Here is a 17410-nt window from a genome sequence, read left to right as displayed (position 1 = left end):
CCCGATTGCCCCCTCCCTTCACTCCAGCGGGGTCAGGCCGCCAGTTCCTCGAAAGTGAGCCCCGCTGGAGTGAAATGCTCCTGATGGGGTGGAAGATGCTAGCAGGCCCAGAGAATTCAGTCCCAGGCCCGCTAATCACATTAAAATAACATTTAAGTAAGGTGTAAAGTACTTACCTGGCGTTCCCGCCAGTTTCCAGCGCAAATCAGATGGCGCCGGAAATCCGGCATTGGGAGATGCGTGCGCGGCAGGGTAGAAGAATCGGATGCGAGGTTCTCCCACCTCGCTGCACTAGAAAATTAGTAAGGAGTCTAACAACACCAGGTTAAAGTCCAACAGGTTTATTTGGTAGCAAACGCCACTAGCTTTCGGAGCGCTGCTCCTTCGTCAGGTGAGTGGGAGATCTGTTCATAAACAGCAAACAGGGCATATAAAGACACAAACTCAATTTACAGAATAATGAATAATGATTGGAATGCGAGTCTTTACAGCTAATCAAGTCTTAAAGGTACAGACAATGTGAGTGGAGAGAGCATTAAGCACAGGTTAAAGAGATGTGTATTGTCTCCATGCAGACGCTACGACAACGGATGAATGAACACCGCTAGACAATCAGCAGGCAAGACTGTTCTCTTCCTGTTGGGGAACACTTCAGCGGTCACGGGCATTCGGCCTCTGATATTCGGGTAAGCGTTCTCCAAGGCGGCCTTCACGACACACGACAGTGCAGAGTCGCTGAGCAGAGACTGATAGCCAGGTTCCGCACACATGAGGACGGCCTCAACCGGGATCTTGGGTTCATGTCACACTATCTGTAACCCCCACAACTTGCCTGGATTTGCAAAGTCTCACTGGCTGTCCTGTCTGGAGACAATACACATCTCTTTAACCTGTGCTAATCTCTCTCCACTCACATTGTCTGTACCTTTAAGACTTGATTAGCTGTAAAGACTCGCATTCCAATCATTATTCATTATTCTGTAAATTGAGTTTGTGTCTTTATATGCCCTGTTTGCTGCTTATGAACAGATCTCCCACTCACCTGACGAAGGAGCAGCGCTCCGAAAGCTAGTGGCGTTTGCTACCAAATAAACCTGTTAGACTTTAACCTGGTGTTGTTAGACTCCTTACTGTGTTTACCCCAGTCCAACGCTGGCATCTCCACATCTAGAAAATTAGAGCGGTGGTGTAGGAGAATCACCCCTACTAAATCGGTTAGGATTATATTCACTAGAGTTTAGAAGAGCGAGGGGGGTTCTCATAGAAACTGATAAAATTCTAACAGAGTTGGACAGGATAGATTAAGAAAGAACGTTCCGTGTGATGGGGGAGACCAGAACTAGTGGTCATAGTTTGAGGATAAGCGGTAAACCTTTTAGAACTGAGGTGAGGAGATATTTCTTCACCCAGAGGGTGGTGAATGTGTGGGATTCACTCCCACAGAAAGTAGCTGAGGTTAAATAGAAACATAGAAACTAGAAGCAAGAGTAGGCCACTTGGCCCTTCGAGCCTGCTCTACCATTCATTTTGATCATGGCTGACCATCAAATTCAATATCCTGATTCCCCCCTCTTCCCCCCTATATCCCTTGATCCCTTTAGCCCCAAGAGCTATTTCTAATTTCTTCTTGAAATCACATGACGTTTTGGCCTCAACTACTTTCTGTGGTAGTGAATCCCACACATTCACCACCCTCTGGGTGAAGAAATTTCTCCTCACTTCAGTTCTAAAAGGTTTACCCCTTATCCTCAAACTATGACCCCTAGTTCTGAACTCACCTCAACCTGTGTTAAAATAAATTCTCCCCATCTCCTCTCTGGTTTGTTTGCCAGACATTATAAATGGGTGCTTTGGTTAACGACCCTCCTGGAAACCTTTTTTTCTTGTCAAAATGCCTGATAATTTTCAATGCCTCGACTCATTGTGCCTTCCACTGCTCCAAGAAGCTAAAGGTCAAAGGTAAAAGATGAAACAGCATTCACTTACAGATTAAACTAACAAATGTGTATCTAAATGGACTGAATGAGGGAGCAATTTGCAAACGATCACTGTCTTTCATATGTTCTTACATTCTTCTGAAATTATCCTATTCATACTTTGCACAAGTGTGGCGTGTTTGAACACATTGGCTGCTCGGCTGACTTGCGGCAAAGCGAGCTGTAATTTACCAAACAAATCCTGGTAATTGTTACTTCCTCAGGGGTAGCATCAGATTCTTATGTTGATGACAGGCAATTAGACTGACGAAGGCAGCGCTGAATAGCAAACATCACACAAATACCGCCCTGCAAAGCTACAGTGTAAAACAACTAACGCAGGGAGGCTAAAGTGACTGAATATACACTCCATACTTGAACTGACAATGCAACCACCAACTTCAGATCAAAAGTACCCTTCACATTGTCCCAGGACAGCAGGTTTTGCTGGAACCATTTACAACTCCTCCAAACTATAACTTGTTTATTCTGTCACCCACCTGTTTTGCCTCGGATTGTCCTCTCTTTCGTCATTTAATCCCTCCTGTCCTACAGCCTACATCTACATTCTTTGATCCTTATTGCACACCCCATGGCAGTCCGTCCCCACCCACAATCCTTTTTTTTATTCATTCGTGGGACATGGGTGTCGCTGGCTGGCCAGTATTTATTGCCCATCCCTAGTTCCCCTTGAGAAGGTGGTGGTGAGCCGCCTTCTTGAATCGCTGCAGTCCACATGCTGTGGGTTGGCCCACAATGCAGTTAGTTTTTTCTTATTAAATTATTAGTCACAAGTAAGGCTTACATTAACACTACAATGAAGTTACTGTGAAATTCCCCCTGGTCGCCACACTACGGTGCCTGTTCAGGTCACTGCACCTAACCAGCATGTCTTTCAGATTGTGGGAGGAAACCGGAGCACCCGGAGGAAACCCACGCAGACACGGGGAGAACATGCAAACTCCTCACAGACAGTGACCCAAGCCGGGAATCGAACCCGGGTCCCTGGCACTGAGAGGCAGCAGTGCTAACCACTGTGACGGAGGGAATTCCAGGATTTTGACCCAGTGACTGCAAAGGGACGGCGATATATTTCCAAGTCAGGATAGTGAGTATCTTGGAGGGGAACTTGCAGGTGGTGGTGTTCCCATGTATCTGCTGCGCTTGTCCTTCTAGATGGAAGTGGTCGTGGGTTTGGAACGTACTGCCTAAGGATCTTTGGTGAATTGCTGCAGTGCATCTTGTAGATAGTACACACTGCTGCTACTGAGCGTCGGTGGTGGAGGGATTGAATGTTTGTGGATGTGGTGCCAATCAAGCGGGGCTGCTTTGTCCTGGATGGTATCAAGCTTCTTGAGTGCTGCTGGAGCTGTACCCATCCAGGCAAGTGGGGAGTATTACATCACATTCCTGACTTGTGCCAATCCTTCCCAAACAACCATTGCTGGCTCTGGATTTGCACATAACCAGCTCCACCTCCAACTTCCTCTAGTTCTGATAGAAGCAGCAATTCTAGCACAACTCACCCATTGAGAAACTGATGGCTTTGGGTACAGCCCCCGATATGGGGGCCGGTGGCAGCATAGTGGCAAAGTCAGTGGACTGGCAATCCTGAGGCCCAGGCTAATGTCCTGGGAACATGGGTTCAAATCCCATCACAGTAGCTGTAGTATTTAATTTCAATGAATAAATCTGGAATATAATGCTAGTTTTGACATCTATCATTGATAAATAAAAGCCCATCTGGTTGACTGATGTCCCTTGAGGGAAAGGAACAAAAGTCTATTGGACTACATGTGACTCCAGACCCACAGAAACATGGTTGACTCTTCACTGCCCTCTGAAATGGCTTACCAAACCATTCATAGAATAGTTTGGTAGAGTGCAATGTTTGGTAGAATGGTAGAATGCACCATAGAAAGCATCCTTTCCACATGTATCACACCTTGGTACGGCTCCTGCTCTGAGCAAGACCTCAAGAAACTACAAAAGGTTGTGAATGTAGCCCAATCCATCACGCAAACCAGCCTCTGATCAATTGATACAGTCTACACTTCCCATTGTCTCGGAAAAACAGCCAGCATAATTAAGGAGCCCACGCACTCCGGACATGCTCTCTTCCACGTTCTTCCGTCGGGAAAAATCAGAGTATTTGGCACGCCATAATATTCAAGGCTGTGGGCCAACTGCTGGCAAGTGGGATTAGGTGGGTAGGTCAGGGCATTTCATGCATCGGTGCAGACTCGATGGGCTGAAGGGCCTCTTCTGCACTGGAGTAACCTGTGATTCTGTGATTCTGTGAAAAAGAATCAAAAGTCTGAGATCAAAAGAACAGCTTCTTCTCTGCTGCCATAGACTTTTGAATGGACCTACCATAAATTAAGTTGATCTTTCTCTACATCTTAGCTATGACTGTAACACTACATTCTGCACTCTCTCCTTTCCTTCTCCCCTATGTACTCAATGAATGGCACTCAATCTGTGCAGCACACAAGAAGCAATAATTTTCACTGTATGCCAATACATGTGACAATAATAAATTAAATCAAATCAAAACTCAGCAGATCTGGCAGCATCTATGGAGCGGGAAATAACGTTCACTTTTGAGATCAAGGGCCTTTCTTCACTTTTCCAGTTCTGAGAAAAAGTCTCCGACCTGAAACACTGGGCAGGATTTTTGTGCTCTTCCACAGCGTGTTTCGAGGAGGTGGCCCGCCACTGGCCAGCCGTTGTCCAGTCAATGGGGCTTCATAGAAACATAGAAGATAGGAGCCGGAGGAGGCCATTTGGCCCTTCGAGCCTGCTCCGCCATTTATCACGATCATGGCTGATCGTCCAACTCAATAGCCTAATCCTGCTTTCTCCCCATAACCTTTGATTCCATTCGCCCCAAGTGCACACTAGCCATCACTTGAATACATTCAATGTTTTAGGCTATTGAGTTGGACGATCAGCCATGATCGTGATAAATGGCAGAGAGACTCGAAGGACCAAATTGCCCCCTCCTGCTCTTTTCCTCTATGTTTCTAACTCTCTGAGGGCAGAAACCTCACCCCATCTCAATCTTGAATGTGAGCCCTCATCCCTAGTTCTTAAGGTTCTTTCACGGGATTCAGGAATCACAGGCAATGCCAGCTTCTGCTGCCCATTCCCAATGATCTGAGTGTCTTACTCGGCCATTTCAGAGGGCATTTGAGAGTCAACCACATTGCTGTGGGTCTGGAGCCACATGTAGGCCAGACCGGGTAAGGCCGGCAGATTCTCTTCCCCGAAGGACATTAGTGAATTTATATTATAATTGATGATGGTTGTTATGGTCACCATTTCTGAGACTAGCTTTATATTCCAGGTTTATTAATTTGAACTTAAATTCCACAGGCTGCCATGGTGGGATTTGAACCCATGTCCCCAGAGAATTATAGCTGGATCACTGGTCTGCTGACATTGCCACTAAACCACTATCTCTCCACAGCACTACACTCTCCAGCCCGAGGAAATAGCCTCAAAGCATTTACCCCAGAAAGCCTTCTAAGATTTTTAACGGTTTCCAATGAGGTACGTTGAATGATGGGACAGGCTCAAGGGGTCAACTGGTCTCCAACTGCTTCTTATGATTGCCATTACCTCCATTTGGTCCTTCTGTTCTGGAACCAGGTCTTGACTTGGGCATCGGTCATCTTGAGGGCCTTGGCCAACGTTGCCCTCTCGGCTGAGGCTAGGTACTTCTGCCGGTGGAAACGTTTCTCCAGCTCACAGATCTGCAGGCGGCTGAACGAGGTCCTGGGCTTCTTCCGCTTCGGAGGGGTGCGGTTCTGGTATGGGTGGCCGATCCTCCTCGCCACCGTGAACGGGGACAGGGCAGCTGGGGAAAGCGGAGGGAAAGAGGTCAACAGTAGATAGGAAAAAAATAAAATACATACCATTGGCACAATGGAGTGGGCTTTTTTTGACACAAAGGGAATGAAGGGATTTGGGGATATTGTGGGAAAGTGATGTTGTCACTCAGTCATACAGAGCTTAAATATTGCTGAAAAGAGACACATGTTGTCGAAGCTTTTCATCTTGCACTCATCAGGACAAATGCAAGAATGCCAAGTTTCAAACAATCACAAGAATTTAGACAAAAAGTACAAAAAGGTGCTGATTCGGCCTGGTTGAGGTGTTGCCACTTGGAAGATAACCAAGAACCTATTGAGAGTGGTGAAGCCACTGAACTAGATGTCCAGATCATCAACAATCTGTTCCTGTCCCTCCACGCTGATGCTATCGCTAAGGAAGCCCATCAATGCCTCTACTTTCTCAGGAGGCTAAGGAAATTCGGCATGTCTGCGATGATTCTCACCAACCTTTACAAATGCACCATAGAAAGAATCCTTTCTGGTTGTATCACAGCTTGGTATGGCTCCTGCTCTGGCCAAGACTGTAAGAAACTACAAAGAGTCATGAACGTAGTCCAGTCCATCACTTAAACCAGCCTCTCATCCATTGACTCTGTCTACACTTCCCGCTGCCTTAGCAAAGCAGCCAGCATAATTAAGGACCCCTTACACTCCGGACATTCTCCCTTCCACCTTCTTCCATTGGGAAAAAGATACAAAAGTCTGAGGTCACGTACCAACTGACTCAAAAACAGCTTCTTCCCTGCTGCTGTCAGACTTTTGAATGGACTTACCTTGCATTAAGTTGATCTTTCTCTACACCCTAGCTATGACGGGCGGCACGGTAGCACAGTGGTTAGCACTGCTGCTTCACAGCTCCAGGGTCCCGGGTTCGATTCCCGGCTCGGGTCACTGTCTGTGTGGAGTTTGCACATTCTCCTCGTGTCTGCGTGGGTTTCCTCCGGGTGCTCCGGTTTCCTCCCACAGTCCAAAGATGTGCGGGTTAAGTTGATTGGCCAGGTTAAAAAATTGCCCCTTAGAGTCCTGAGATGCATAGGTTAGAGGGATTAGCGGGTAAAATATGTGGGGGTAGGGCCTGGGTGGGATTGTGGTCGGTGCAGACTCGATGGGCCGAATGGCCTCCTTCTGCACTGTAGGGTTTCTATGATTCTATGATTTCTATGATTCTATGACTGTAACACTACATTCTGCACTCTCTCGTTTCCTTCTCTATAAACGGTATGGTTTGTCTGTATAGTGTGCAAGAAACAATACTTTTCGCTGTATACTAAATACATTTGACAACAATAAATCAAATCAAATCAAAAAAGCAGGCCTGAGAAGCCTTCGGACCGACTGCTGCCCCAACTTCTCAGGTCATTATGAGGTGTGGGATTGACTGTGGGTCTCAGCTATGGGATGCTCACTGGTTTAAACCATCATTTAAGTTTAATGTTGAATAAGTATTCAAATTTATTCCACTGCAAATTTGTCTCAGTTTGCTCATTTTCTATCCCTACCCACTCCTGATTTTTGCTGGACTATCGAGACAGCTGTGTCCAAATGGCTCCCTCGATCACTCCACCGCCCAGCCAAACTTGCCTCACCAGGGAGTCCAGTTGAGGAGTCCAGACTGCCACTGTTGGACTGGGGAGGGCGTCGCAGTTAAACCTAGTCTTATTCTTGTCTAGCAAATGATACAGCGCTAGCTTACCTCAGCGATCAGGGAGCAGAACTGCTATTATATGGTTACCCAACGGTGGGTAACCACCGACACAGTGGCATTGGTTTGCACTGCTGCCTCACAGCACCAGGGACCTGGGTTCAATTCCTGACTTAGAGTCATGGAGTCATAGAGGTATACAGCATGGAAACAGGCCCTTCGGCCCAACTTGTCCATGCCACCCTTTTTTTTAAACCCCTAAGCTCGTCCCAATTGCCTGCATTTGGCCCATAGCCCTCTCTACCCATCTTACCCATGTAACGGGCGGCATGGTAGCACAGTGGTTAGCACTGCTGCTTCACAGCTCCAGGGACCTGGGTTCGGTTCCCAGCCTAGGTCACTGTCTGTGTGGAGTTTGTACATTCTCCTCGTGTCTGTGTGGGTTTCCTCCGGGTGCTCCGGTTTCCTCCCACAGTCCAAAGATGTGCGGGTTAGGTTGATTGGCCATGCTAAAAATTGCCCTTAGTGTCCTGAGATGCGTAGGTTAGTGGGATTAGTGTGTAAATATATGGGGGTAGGGCCTGGGTGGGTTTGTGGTCGGTGCAGACTCGATGGGCCGAATGGCCTCTTTCTGTACTGTAGGGTTTCTATGTTTCTAACCGTCTAAACGTTTTTTAAAAGACAAAATTATACCCGCCTCTATTACTACCTCTGGCAGCTTGTTCCAGACACTCACCACCCTCTATGTGAAAAAATTGCCCCTCTGGATACTTTTGTATCTCTCCCCTCTCACCTTAAACCTATGCCCTCTAGTTTTAGACTCCCCTACCTTTGGGAAAAGATATTGACTATCTAGCTGATCTATGCCCCTCATTATTTTATAGACCTCTATAAGATCACCCCTCAGCCTTCTACGCTCCAGGGAAAAAAGTCCCAGTCTATCCAGCCTCTCCTTATAACTCAATCCATCAAGTCCCAGTAGCATCCTAGTAAATCTCTTCTGCACTCTTTCTAGTTTAATGATATCCTTTCCATAATAGGGTGACCTTCTATAATAGGCTTGGGTCAATGTCTGTGCGGAGTCTGCACGTTCTCCCCGTGTCTGCATGGGTTTCCTCCGGGTGTTCCAGTTTCCTCCCACAGTCCAAAGACATGCTGGTTAGATGCATTGTCCATGCTAAATTCTCCCCCAGTGTACCCGAACAGACGCTGGAGTATGGAGACTCGGGGATTTTCACAGTAACTTCATTGCAGTGTTAATTGTAAGCCTACTTGTGACACTAATAAATAAACTTTAAAACAACCAAAACCCCAGCTGATATCAATGAACTCAGCATAGACCCTGGGATCTTTTTGATCTGTATGCCCTAAAGTAAACATTGGTCCTTTAGAGGACGAGTACGGGGTTGTAATAACTGGAAATGAGGAAATGGCTGAGGCATTGAACAGGTATTTTGTGTCGGTCTTCACAGTGGAAAACACAAATAACATGCCAAAAATTGATGACAGGAAGGCTATGGCAGGTGAGGACCTAGAAACTATCATTATCACGAAAGAGGTAGTGTTGGGCAAGTTAATGGGGCTAAAGGTAGTCTTCTGGTCCTAATGGAATGCATCCCAGGGTACTAAAAGAGATGGCGGGAGAAATAGCAAATGTACTAGTGGTAATTTATCAAAATTCGCTGGACTCTGGGGTGGTTCCCGCAGATTGGAAAACAACAAATGTGACGCCACTGTTTAAAAAAGGAGGTAGACAAAAGGCGGGTAACTATAGGCCAGTTAGCTTAACTTCTGTAGTAGGGAAAATGCTTGAATCTATCATCAAGGAAGAAATAGTGAAACATCTGGACATAGATTGTCCCATTGGTAAGATTCAGCATGGGTTCATGAAGGGAAGGTCATGTTTGACTAATTTGATGGAATTCTTTGAGAACATTACATGTGCAGTGGCCAATGGGGAACCTGTGGATGTGGTGTATCTGGATTTCCAGAAGGCATTTGACAAGGAGCTGCATCAAAGACTGCTACACAAGATAAAGGTGCACGGTGTTATGGGTAATTAATTGCATGGATAGAGGATTGGTTAACGAACAGAAAGCAAAGAGTGGGGGTAAATGGGTGTTTTTCTGGTTGGCGATCACTGACTAGTGCTGTGCCTCAGGGATCAGTGTTGGGACCACAATTATTTACGATTTACATAGATGATTTGGAGTTGGGGACCAAGTGTAGTGTGTCAAAATTTGCAGATGACACTAAGATGAGTGGCAGAGCAAAGTGTGCAGAGTATGCTGAAAGTCTGCAAAGGGATATAGATAGTCTAAGTGAGTGGACGAGGGTCTGGTAGATGGAGTACAATGTTAATAAATGTGAGGTCATCCATTTTGGAGGGAATAACCGCAAAATGGTAAAAAATTGCAGCATGCTGCTGTGCAGAGGGACTTGGGTGTCCTTGTGCAAGAATCTCAAGGAGTTGGTTTGCAGGTACAGCAGGTAATTAAGAAGGCAAATGGAATTTTGTCCTTCATTGCTAGAGGGGTGGAGTTTAAAAACAGTGAGGTTATGTTGCAGCTGTATAAGGTGCTGGTGAGGCCACATCTGGAGTACTGTGTAAAATTTTGGTCTCCTTACTTGAGAAAGGAAATACTGGCACTGGAAGAGGTGCAGAGGAGACTCACTAGGTTGATTCCGGAGTTGAGAGGGTTGGCTTATGAGGAGAGACTGAGTAGACTGGGGCTATACTCATTGGAATTCAGAAGAATGAGGGGATATCTTATAGAAACATATAAGATTATGAAGGGAATAGATAAGATAGAAGCAGGGAAGTTGTTTCCACTGGCGGGTGAAACTAGAATTAGGGGGCATGGCCTCAAAATATGGGGGAGCAGATTTAGGACTGAGTTGAGGAGGAACTTCTTCACACAAAGGGTTGTGAATCTGTGGAATTCCCTACCCAGTGAAGCAGTTGAGGCTACCTCATTGAATATTTTTAAAGCAAGGATAGATAAATTTTTGAACAGTAAAGGAACTAAGGGTTATGGTGAACGGGCGGCTGAGTGGAGCTGAGTCCACAAAAAGATCGGCCATGATCTTATTGAATGGTGGAGCAGGCCCGAGGAGCCAGATGGCCTAATCCTGCTCCTAGTTCTTATGTTCACCTCCTGGCCTCGCAAATAAAGTAGAAAGAAGATATTTAACAATTTATCTCTTTGAACCTCCACACTCTAACCTTTAAAATTTAAAATTCTCATCTTTGATTTCAAATCCCTCTATGGCCTCAGCCCTCCGTATCTCCATAATCTCTGCCAATCCTACAACCCTATTTCTGTGTTCTTCCAGTTCTGGCCTCTTGCACTGTTAACTACCTAGGCCCCAAGCTCTTGAATTCCCTCCTAAACCTCTCTCTTTTCTTCTTCAGGGCACTCCTTCCAATTGCTTTTTGTCACTAGGTTCTAATGTTCTCTCAAGTGGCTCAGTGTCAAGATTTGTTTGATAATAATAAGCCTCAGAAATGGGCCTGGGGATTGCGATATTGCGATTAACCCTTACGCATTCAATGCGATGCAGGTGACATGCCAACTTTGTCATGCCTGCTTATTTGAATGAGTGCTTCATGCCCATATCTGCAGGGGTCCAGAACGCCCTGCAGAGAAGCACTCAGAAGCCAATGGAAGACAATGGAATCAGATAGCTGTGCAGGTCAGAAGTCTATCCCGAGGACCTGGATGCAATGATCTCACATGAGTGTCCAAGGTCAGCGAATGAATCCTCAAATGTCACATTCCACCAACTGCACCATTAACCTCACACCCTATTCAAATCATCACACCCCCAACAGTTACCTACCAACAACCTCAACCAAACAGGATTCATACCTGATCGTCACATGCTCCATCACACTCTCACTCGCTTAGCACTGTTTACGCACAAATCTCACATTTTGCACACACTTGCAGCTTTTCAGTCATGACAGCCACAATTATCGAACAGATTATATGATGCTCAGTGACACACTTCCATCTCTCTACTGGGACAAGATGGTGCACAACTGGAAGCAGCAGGAATTAAACATGGGGGACAAGCCAGCATGCATGTCCCAACTCCCCCATAGAGACAACAGTGATTGTTATAATGGGGATGGCCATAGTTGAGGTTAAGCCAATGGTGGGGTGAAACTATGGAAGATGTGGATACCCGCATGCTTAATTTTCCTTTGCACATACATGTCATAGTCCTCTAATGTCACACTGTCTTCTGATTAAGACAAACAGATCTTTTGGTATAAGCAGCTCCTCTCACTGTCCCCACCACCCCACCCTGCATCCCAACTTTACCCTTCTGTCCAAAATCTTTGACAAAGGGTCATCTGGACTCGAAACGTCAGCTCTTTTCTCTCCTTACAGATGCTGCCAGACCTGCTGAGATTTTCCAGTGTTTTCTCTTTTGGTTTCAGATTCCAGCATCCGCAGTAATTTGGTTTTACCCGTCTGTCTTTCTCTTATCAGATATCCAAAAGATGCAATCTGACCAGGCAATGGAGGAACAGCAAGAAGGCAGCATTGCTGAAAGACCAACACTTGGATTTGACACTCGCAGTGTCAGGCGCTGGAGTGTGGCGACTAGGGGATTTTCACAGTAATTTCATTGCAGTGTTAATGTAGCCATGATGTGGGGATGCCAGTGTTGGACTGGGGTGGGCACAGTAAAAAGTCTCACAACACCAGGTTAAAGCCCAATAGGTTTATTTGGAATCATGAGCTTTCGGTGCGCTGCTCCTTCATCGAGTGACCTCACCTGAGGAAGGAGCAGCGCTCCGAAAGTTCGTGATTCCAAATAAACCTGTTGGACTTTAACCTGGTGTTGTGAACTTCTTACATTGTTAATGTAAGCCTACTTGTGACATGAATAAATAAACTTTGAAACTTTAAAACTTTTTGATGGCTGCACAATACAATGATGAAGTGGGCTTGCAGGATCTCACAGCAGTCCAGCAATTTGTCCTCAAACAATTATTAGGATTGCTGAGGTGCCGGCCCTGGATGAGTGTCAGGAGGTCAATGGAGAGTGAGTCTGCTGAGGACATCATTCATCTTCTCACACTGCCACTCCAAAGTGTACTCACTATTGCATGTAAGTCAGCCATTCCACACTGAGCTCTGCCAGTCCGAGATGGTGCAGTCCGCAGCTCGGCCTTCTACAGGTGGCATTATCACCCTCCAATGCCATCTGCTTACTACACACATGAGCATACTGGAGTTGCACACTGGAGTGGCCCTTGCTAGATAGACCTTGCTGCCTTTCACTTCAGTTTTCCGTGATAGCTCAGATGCAGATAGCGCAGTCTACTGCCATTGAATAAAGACATCATGACTGCCACCAGGATAGCAGTCAATCACCCGAATGATTCACGACTGAGGGCATCCTTTAATATCGGGGAGATTGCAATCCGAGTGAAGCCATGTGCTTGCCCTGCCTGCCTGTCTCTTGACAAGATAGAATAAAATGTAATTATCTCTCATTGAATAGAGCGCTTCAGTGGCTTTTCATACACACAGCACATTGGGAGATGTTGCCAATATCTCCAGCTCCAGCCTGGAAGAAGTAAGGTGTATTGAAGTTTGTTATCACATTCGCAGCCACTAGGTCCTTTGTCTTGCTCTGGAGCAAGGGACTGATTTCCGCGAGGGTGTCCTTACGAAAGTACCAAAGTTTCACAAATTATTCCTCACTGAGATTCAGATAAGAAAATTGCTTTCTGAATACCCTGGGCCAATATAGCCTCCTGCTGACAGCACTTCTCCTTCTCCTCCTCCTTTCTCTTCCAGTAGCTTGTCCTGTTCTATGTGACCTCTATTCATTCTCCAAGTTATGCTGGATTCCAAGCAACACATTTGTGCAGAAACTTTGACATCAGCAAAAAGGCCTTCAACATTTGTCATGCCACGCCTTGTGGACATTGCAACGTAAAACAACTATATAAAGCAGTGAACACTTGCAAAGTTGAAGCAACAGCCAGCTCTATCCAAGACTGCAAGAAACTACAAAGGGTTGTGAATGAAGCCCAGTCCATCACGCAAACCAGCCTCCCATCCATTGAGTCTGTCTACACTTCCCGCTGCCTCGGCAAAGCAGCCAGCATAATTAAGGACCTCACGCACCCCGGACATTCTCTCTTCCACATTCTTCCGTCGGGAAAAAGATACAAAAGTCTGAGGTCACGTACCAACTGACTCAAGAACAGCTTCTTCCCTGTTGCCGTCAGACTTTTGAATGGACTTACCTTGCATTAAGTTGATCTTTCTCTACACCCTAGCTATGACTGTAACACTACGTTCTGCACTCTCTCATTTCCTTTTCTATGCTTTGTCTGTATAGTGCGCAAGAAACAATATTTTTCACTGTATACCAATACATGTGACAATAATAAATCAAATCAAATCAAATGGAAATAACCAGTAGGTATAGTGGAAGAGTTCATGAACCCGTTAAACTGCACTAGTGAGCTGGTCCTACCCACTGCTGCAGGCAAGCTCAACTTTGTGAGGTTAAGAGAGCATTAATATCCAAAATAGCACCACTGGCTTCGAATCAGCACACATGTCAGGATCTGCTTGCACACTTCTGGCAGACATCCACTGCATATGCACTAACGCCCTCACCGATTTGGTATCTGGCACAATTTATGCCACCAGTGTGAACTGTGGGCACCATGCTGGAGTTCAAAGGAGCACCCAGACATGGGTGCCAATGAGCCCAATATCTAACCATCACTGCCTAGATTATTTCAGCACTCCTGGAGCCGTATTCCTGCAGGAATCAATGCCTGAAGCAAACTGAGAGCGAGATCTGAAATGAAAAACAAAGGAAATCACGGGGCTAGCATAATAAATGAATCATCCTTCAGTGAGGATGTTAAACATCAGGTACAGGGTGGATCAGCAGCAGCACAACACTGCACCCATGCCTGAAGAAATCTGTAGTTGAAACGTTACTGAGTCATCAGAATGAGTGCTGGCAGATCTAACCCAAAATTTCAGGGCAATGTTTAATCTCCAACCGGATTCTTCATCATGTTGACATCATGTCAATCTTTGGGTTTGGTCCCAATTTCCCACAGACCAACACAGGCAAGTGTACACTGAGCAAAGACTCTATCCTTTCTCAGATGTGCTCTAACCTTCTGGTTCTGTCTTTGTATCTCATTCTTTCTCTCTTACTCAGTTTCCATTTCTCTTGCTCACTTTCTTGCTGTTAGTCTTTCATAATTCTCACCCTTCCCTATAACTGTGCAGGGTGACACGCTGGCACAGTGGTCAGGGATCCGGGTTCGATTCCTGGCTTGGGTCACTGTCTGTGCGGAGACTGCACGTTCTCCCCGTGTCTGCATGGGTTTCCTTTGGGTTCTCTGGTTTCCTCCCACAGTCCGAAAGACGTGCTGGTTAGGTGCATTGGCCATGCTAAATTCTCCCTCAGTGTACCCGAACAGGTGACAGAGTGCGACGGCAAGGGGATTTTCACAGTAACTTCATTGCAGTGTTACTGTAAGCCTACTTGTGACACTAATAAATAAATGTTAAACTTATATTTTTGCCTCTTTTCTCTCTCTATTTGTCACTCTGCTGTGTTACTGTGACTCTTGCCATAGTATCATCGAATTATAGAATCCCTACAGTGCAGAAGGAGGCCATTCGGCCCATCGATTCTGCACCGAGCACAATCCTACCCAGGCCCTATTCCCGCAATCTCACACATTAACCCTGCTAATCCCCCTGACACTGGGGACAATTTAGCATGGCCAATTATCCTAAAACGCACATTTTTGGACTGTGGGAGGAAACCGGAGTACCCGGAGGAAACCCACACAGACACGGGGGGAATGTGCAAACTCCGCACAGACAGTGCTTTGTCTCCCTCGATCTCGCTGCTGCATGTGTGTGTGTGTATTCCTCTCCAACATATTGACCTGGGAGGCTTGAAGTGCAGATTCGTAGGAATGATACCAGGGCTAAAATGAGTGAGATGGAAGTGCTTCTTTATACACAGCTGGCATTCTCTCCCCCAAGAAGCTGTTCAGGATAGGGTTTAATTGAAACATTCAAAATTAAACTGATAGATTTTTATTAGGCAAGGGTATAAAGGGATATGGAACTAAGGTGGGTAAATGGGGTTAAAGTACCTAATTGAAAGGTAAAAGAGACTCAAGGGGCTGACTAGTTCTATGTTCCTCTATCTTCCATTCATTCTTTGTGAGTGTCTGTGTGTGTGTGTGTGCGTGTGTGTGTATGCATGTGTGCGTGTGTGTGTGTGTGCATGTGCGTGCATGTGAGTGTGTGAGTGTGCGTGTGCGTGCGTGTGTGTGAGTGTGTGTGAGTGTGTGCGTGTGTGTGTGCGTGAGTGTGTGTGACTGTGTGTGTGTGTGTGTGTGTGTGTGTGCCAGTGTGTGTATGTGTGAGTGTGTGTGAGTGTGAATGTGACTGTGTGTTTGTGTGTGAGTGTGTGTGTGAGTGTGTGTGTGTGCATGTGTGAGTGTGTGTGTGTGTGTGACTGTGTGTGTATGTGCGTGCGTGTGTGCGTGAGTGTGTGTGAGAGTGTGAGTGAGTGTGTGTGTGGGTGAGAGTGTGTGTGTGAGAGTGTGCGTGTGAGTGTGTGTGAGTGAGTGTGTGTGTGTGTGTGTGTGTCTCTGTAGCTGTCTTGCTCACTATCTTGATGGACTGCATATTTCCCTTATCGATATGTTGGTCTCTCTCTCTCTCTCGGCAGTCCCGATGTTTCTCTTCCTAATATCTCCCTCGCTTGCTATGTCTCCATGTACTTACGTAGATAAATCTTTCCCTGTTTCTCTTGAATGAATAAATTTTTAAAAATTAAATGGGCTATTGTTTTTGAGTAAATGCTGTGATTAAACCTTTAGCCCAGCTAGTGTTGTGGATGGGTTTATTTGCTTGTGTGTAGTGTGACAATGGGGAAAAGTACATCCCTTCTCTTTAATATCGAAGGACAGAATTGTTCTGGAGAGAGTAAAGAGAGCTTGAAAATTGCAGCTATGAGGGAAGGTTGGATTGGCTAGGGCTGTTTTCCTTAGAAGAGGAAGTTTATTTATTGGTGTCACATGTAGGCTTACATTAACACTGCAATGAAGTTACTATGAAAATCCCCCAGTCGCCATACTCCAGCACCTGTCCGGGTACACTGAGGGAGAATTTAGCATGACCAATGCACCTAACCAGCACGCCTTTCGGACTGTGGAAGGAAACCGGAGCACCCGGAGGAAACCCATGCAGACACGGCCAGAATGAAGCCGGGAATCGAACCCGTATCCCTGGTGCTGTGAGGCAGCTGTGCTAACCACTGGACCACCATGCTGCCCACATGTATATGCACTCTGGCTTCTGGGTTTTTCTGGCCACGCTCGCCCCAAAACTGGAAAATCCACCTGAGGTCAACAGACCTTTCTATAGTCTGCCCCCCACTCCTCCTGCTACGATATGTTTTTTAAAAGACAAAATTGTACCGGCCTCTACTACTACCGCTGGCAGCTTGTTCCAGACACTCACCACCCTCTGTATGAAAACATTGCCCCTCTGGACACTTTTGTATCTCTCCCCTCTCACCTTAAACATATGCCCTCTAGTTTTAGACTCCCCTACCTTTGGGAAAAGATATTGACTATCTAGCTGATCTATGCCCCTCATGATTTTATAGACCTCTATAAGATCACCCCTCAGCCTCCTACGCTCCAGAGAAAAAAGTCCCAGTCTATCCAGCCTCTCCTTGTAACTCAATCCATCAAGTCCCGGTAGCATCCTAATAAATCTTTTCTGCACTCTTTCTAGTTTAATAATATCCTTTCTATAATAGGGTGATCAGAATTGCACACAGTATTCCAAGTGTGGCCT

At 46.0% G+C, this 17410-nt stretch overlaps 1 protein-coding gene across 1 annotated transcript in view; it reads right to left on the bottom strand.

Moving 5' to 3' along the window:
• The window catches only part of tlx2 (T cell leukemia homeobox 2), a 73030-nt gene that overhangs the window by 12764 nt on the left and 42856 nt on the right, over positions 1 to 17410 (bottom strand). The window contains exon 2 of the mRNA XM_078230711.1: positions 5601 to 5838. Within this exon, the coding sequence (XP_078086837.1) occupies positions 5601 to 5838 (238 nt within the window). The remainder of the gene's footprint in view (positions 1 to 5600; positions 5839 to 17410) is intronic.

This window comes from Mustelus asterias, chromosome 1, assembly GCF_964213995.1.
Source record: "Mustelus asterias chromosome 1, sMusAst1.hap1.1, whole genome shotgun sequence".
NCBI classification, from domain to species: domain Eukaryota; kingdom Metazoa; phylum Chordata; class Chondrichthyes; order Carcharhiniformes; family Triakidae; genus Mustelus; species Mustelus asterias.
The sequence above is the reverse complement of the archived record's forward strand: the minus strand, read 5'-3'. Positions and strand labels throughout refer to the sequence as shown.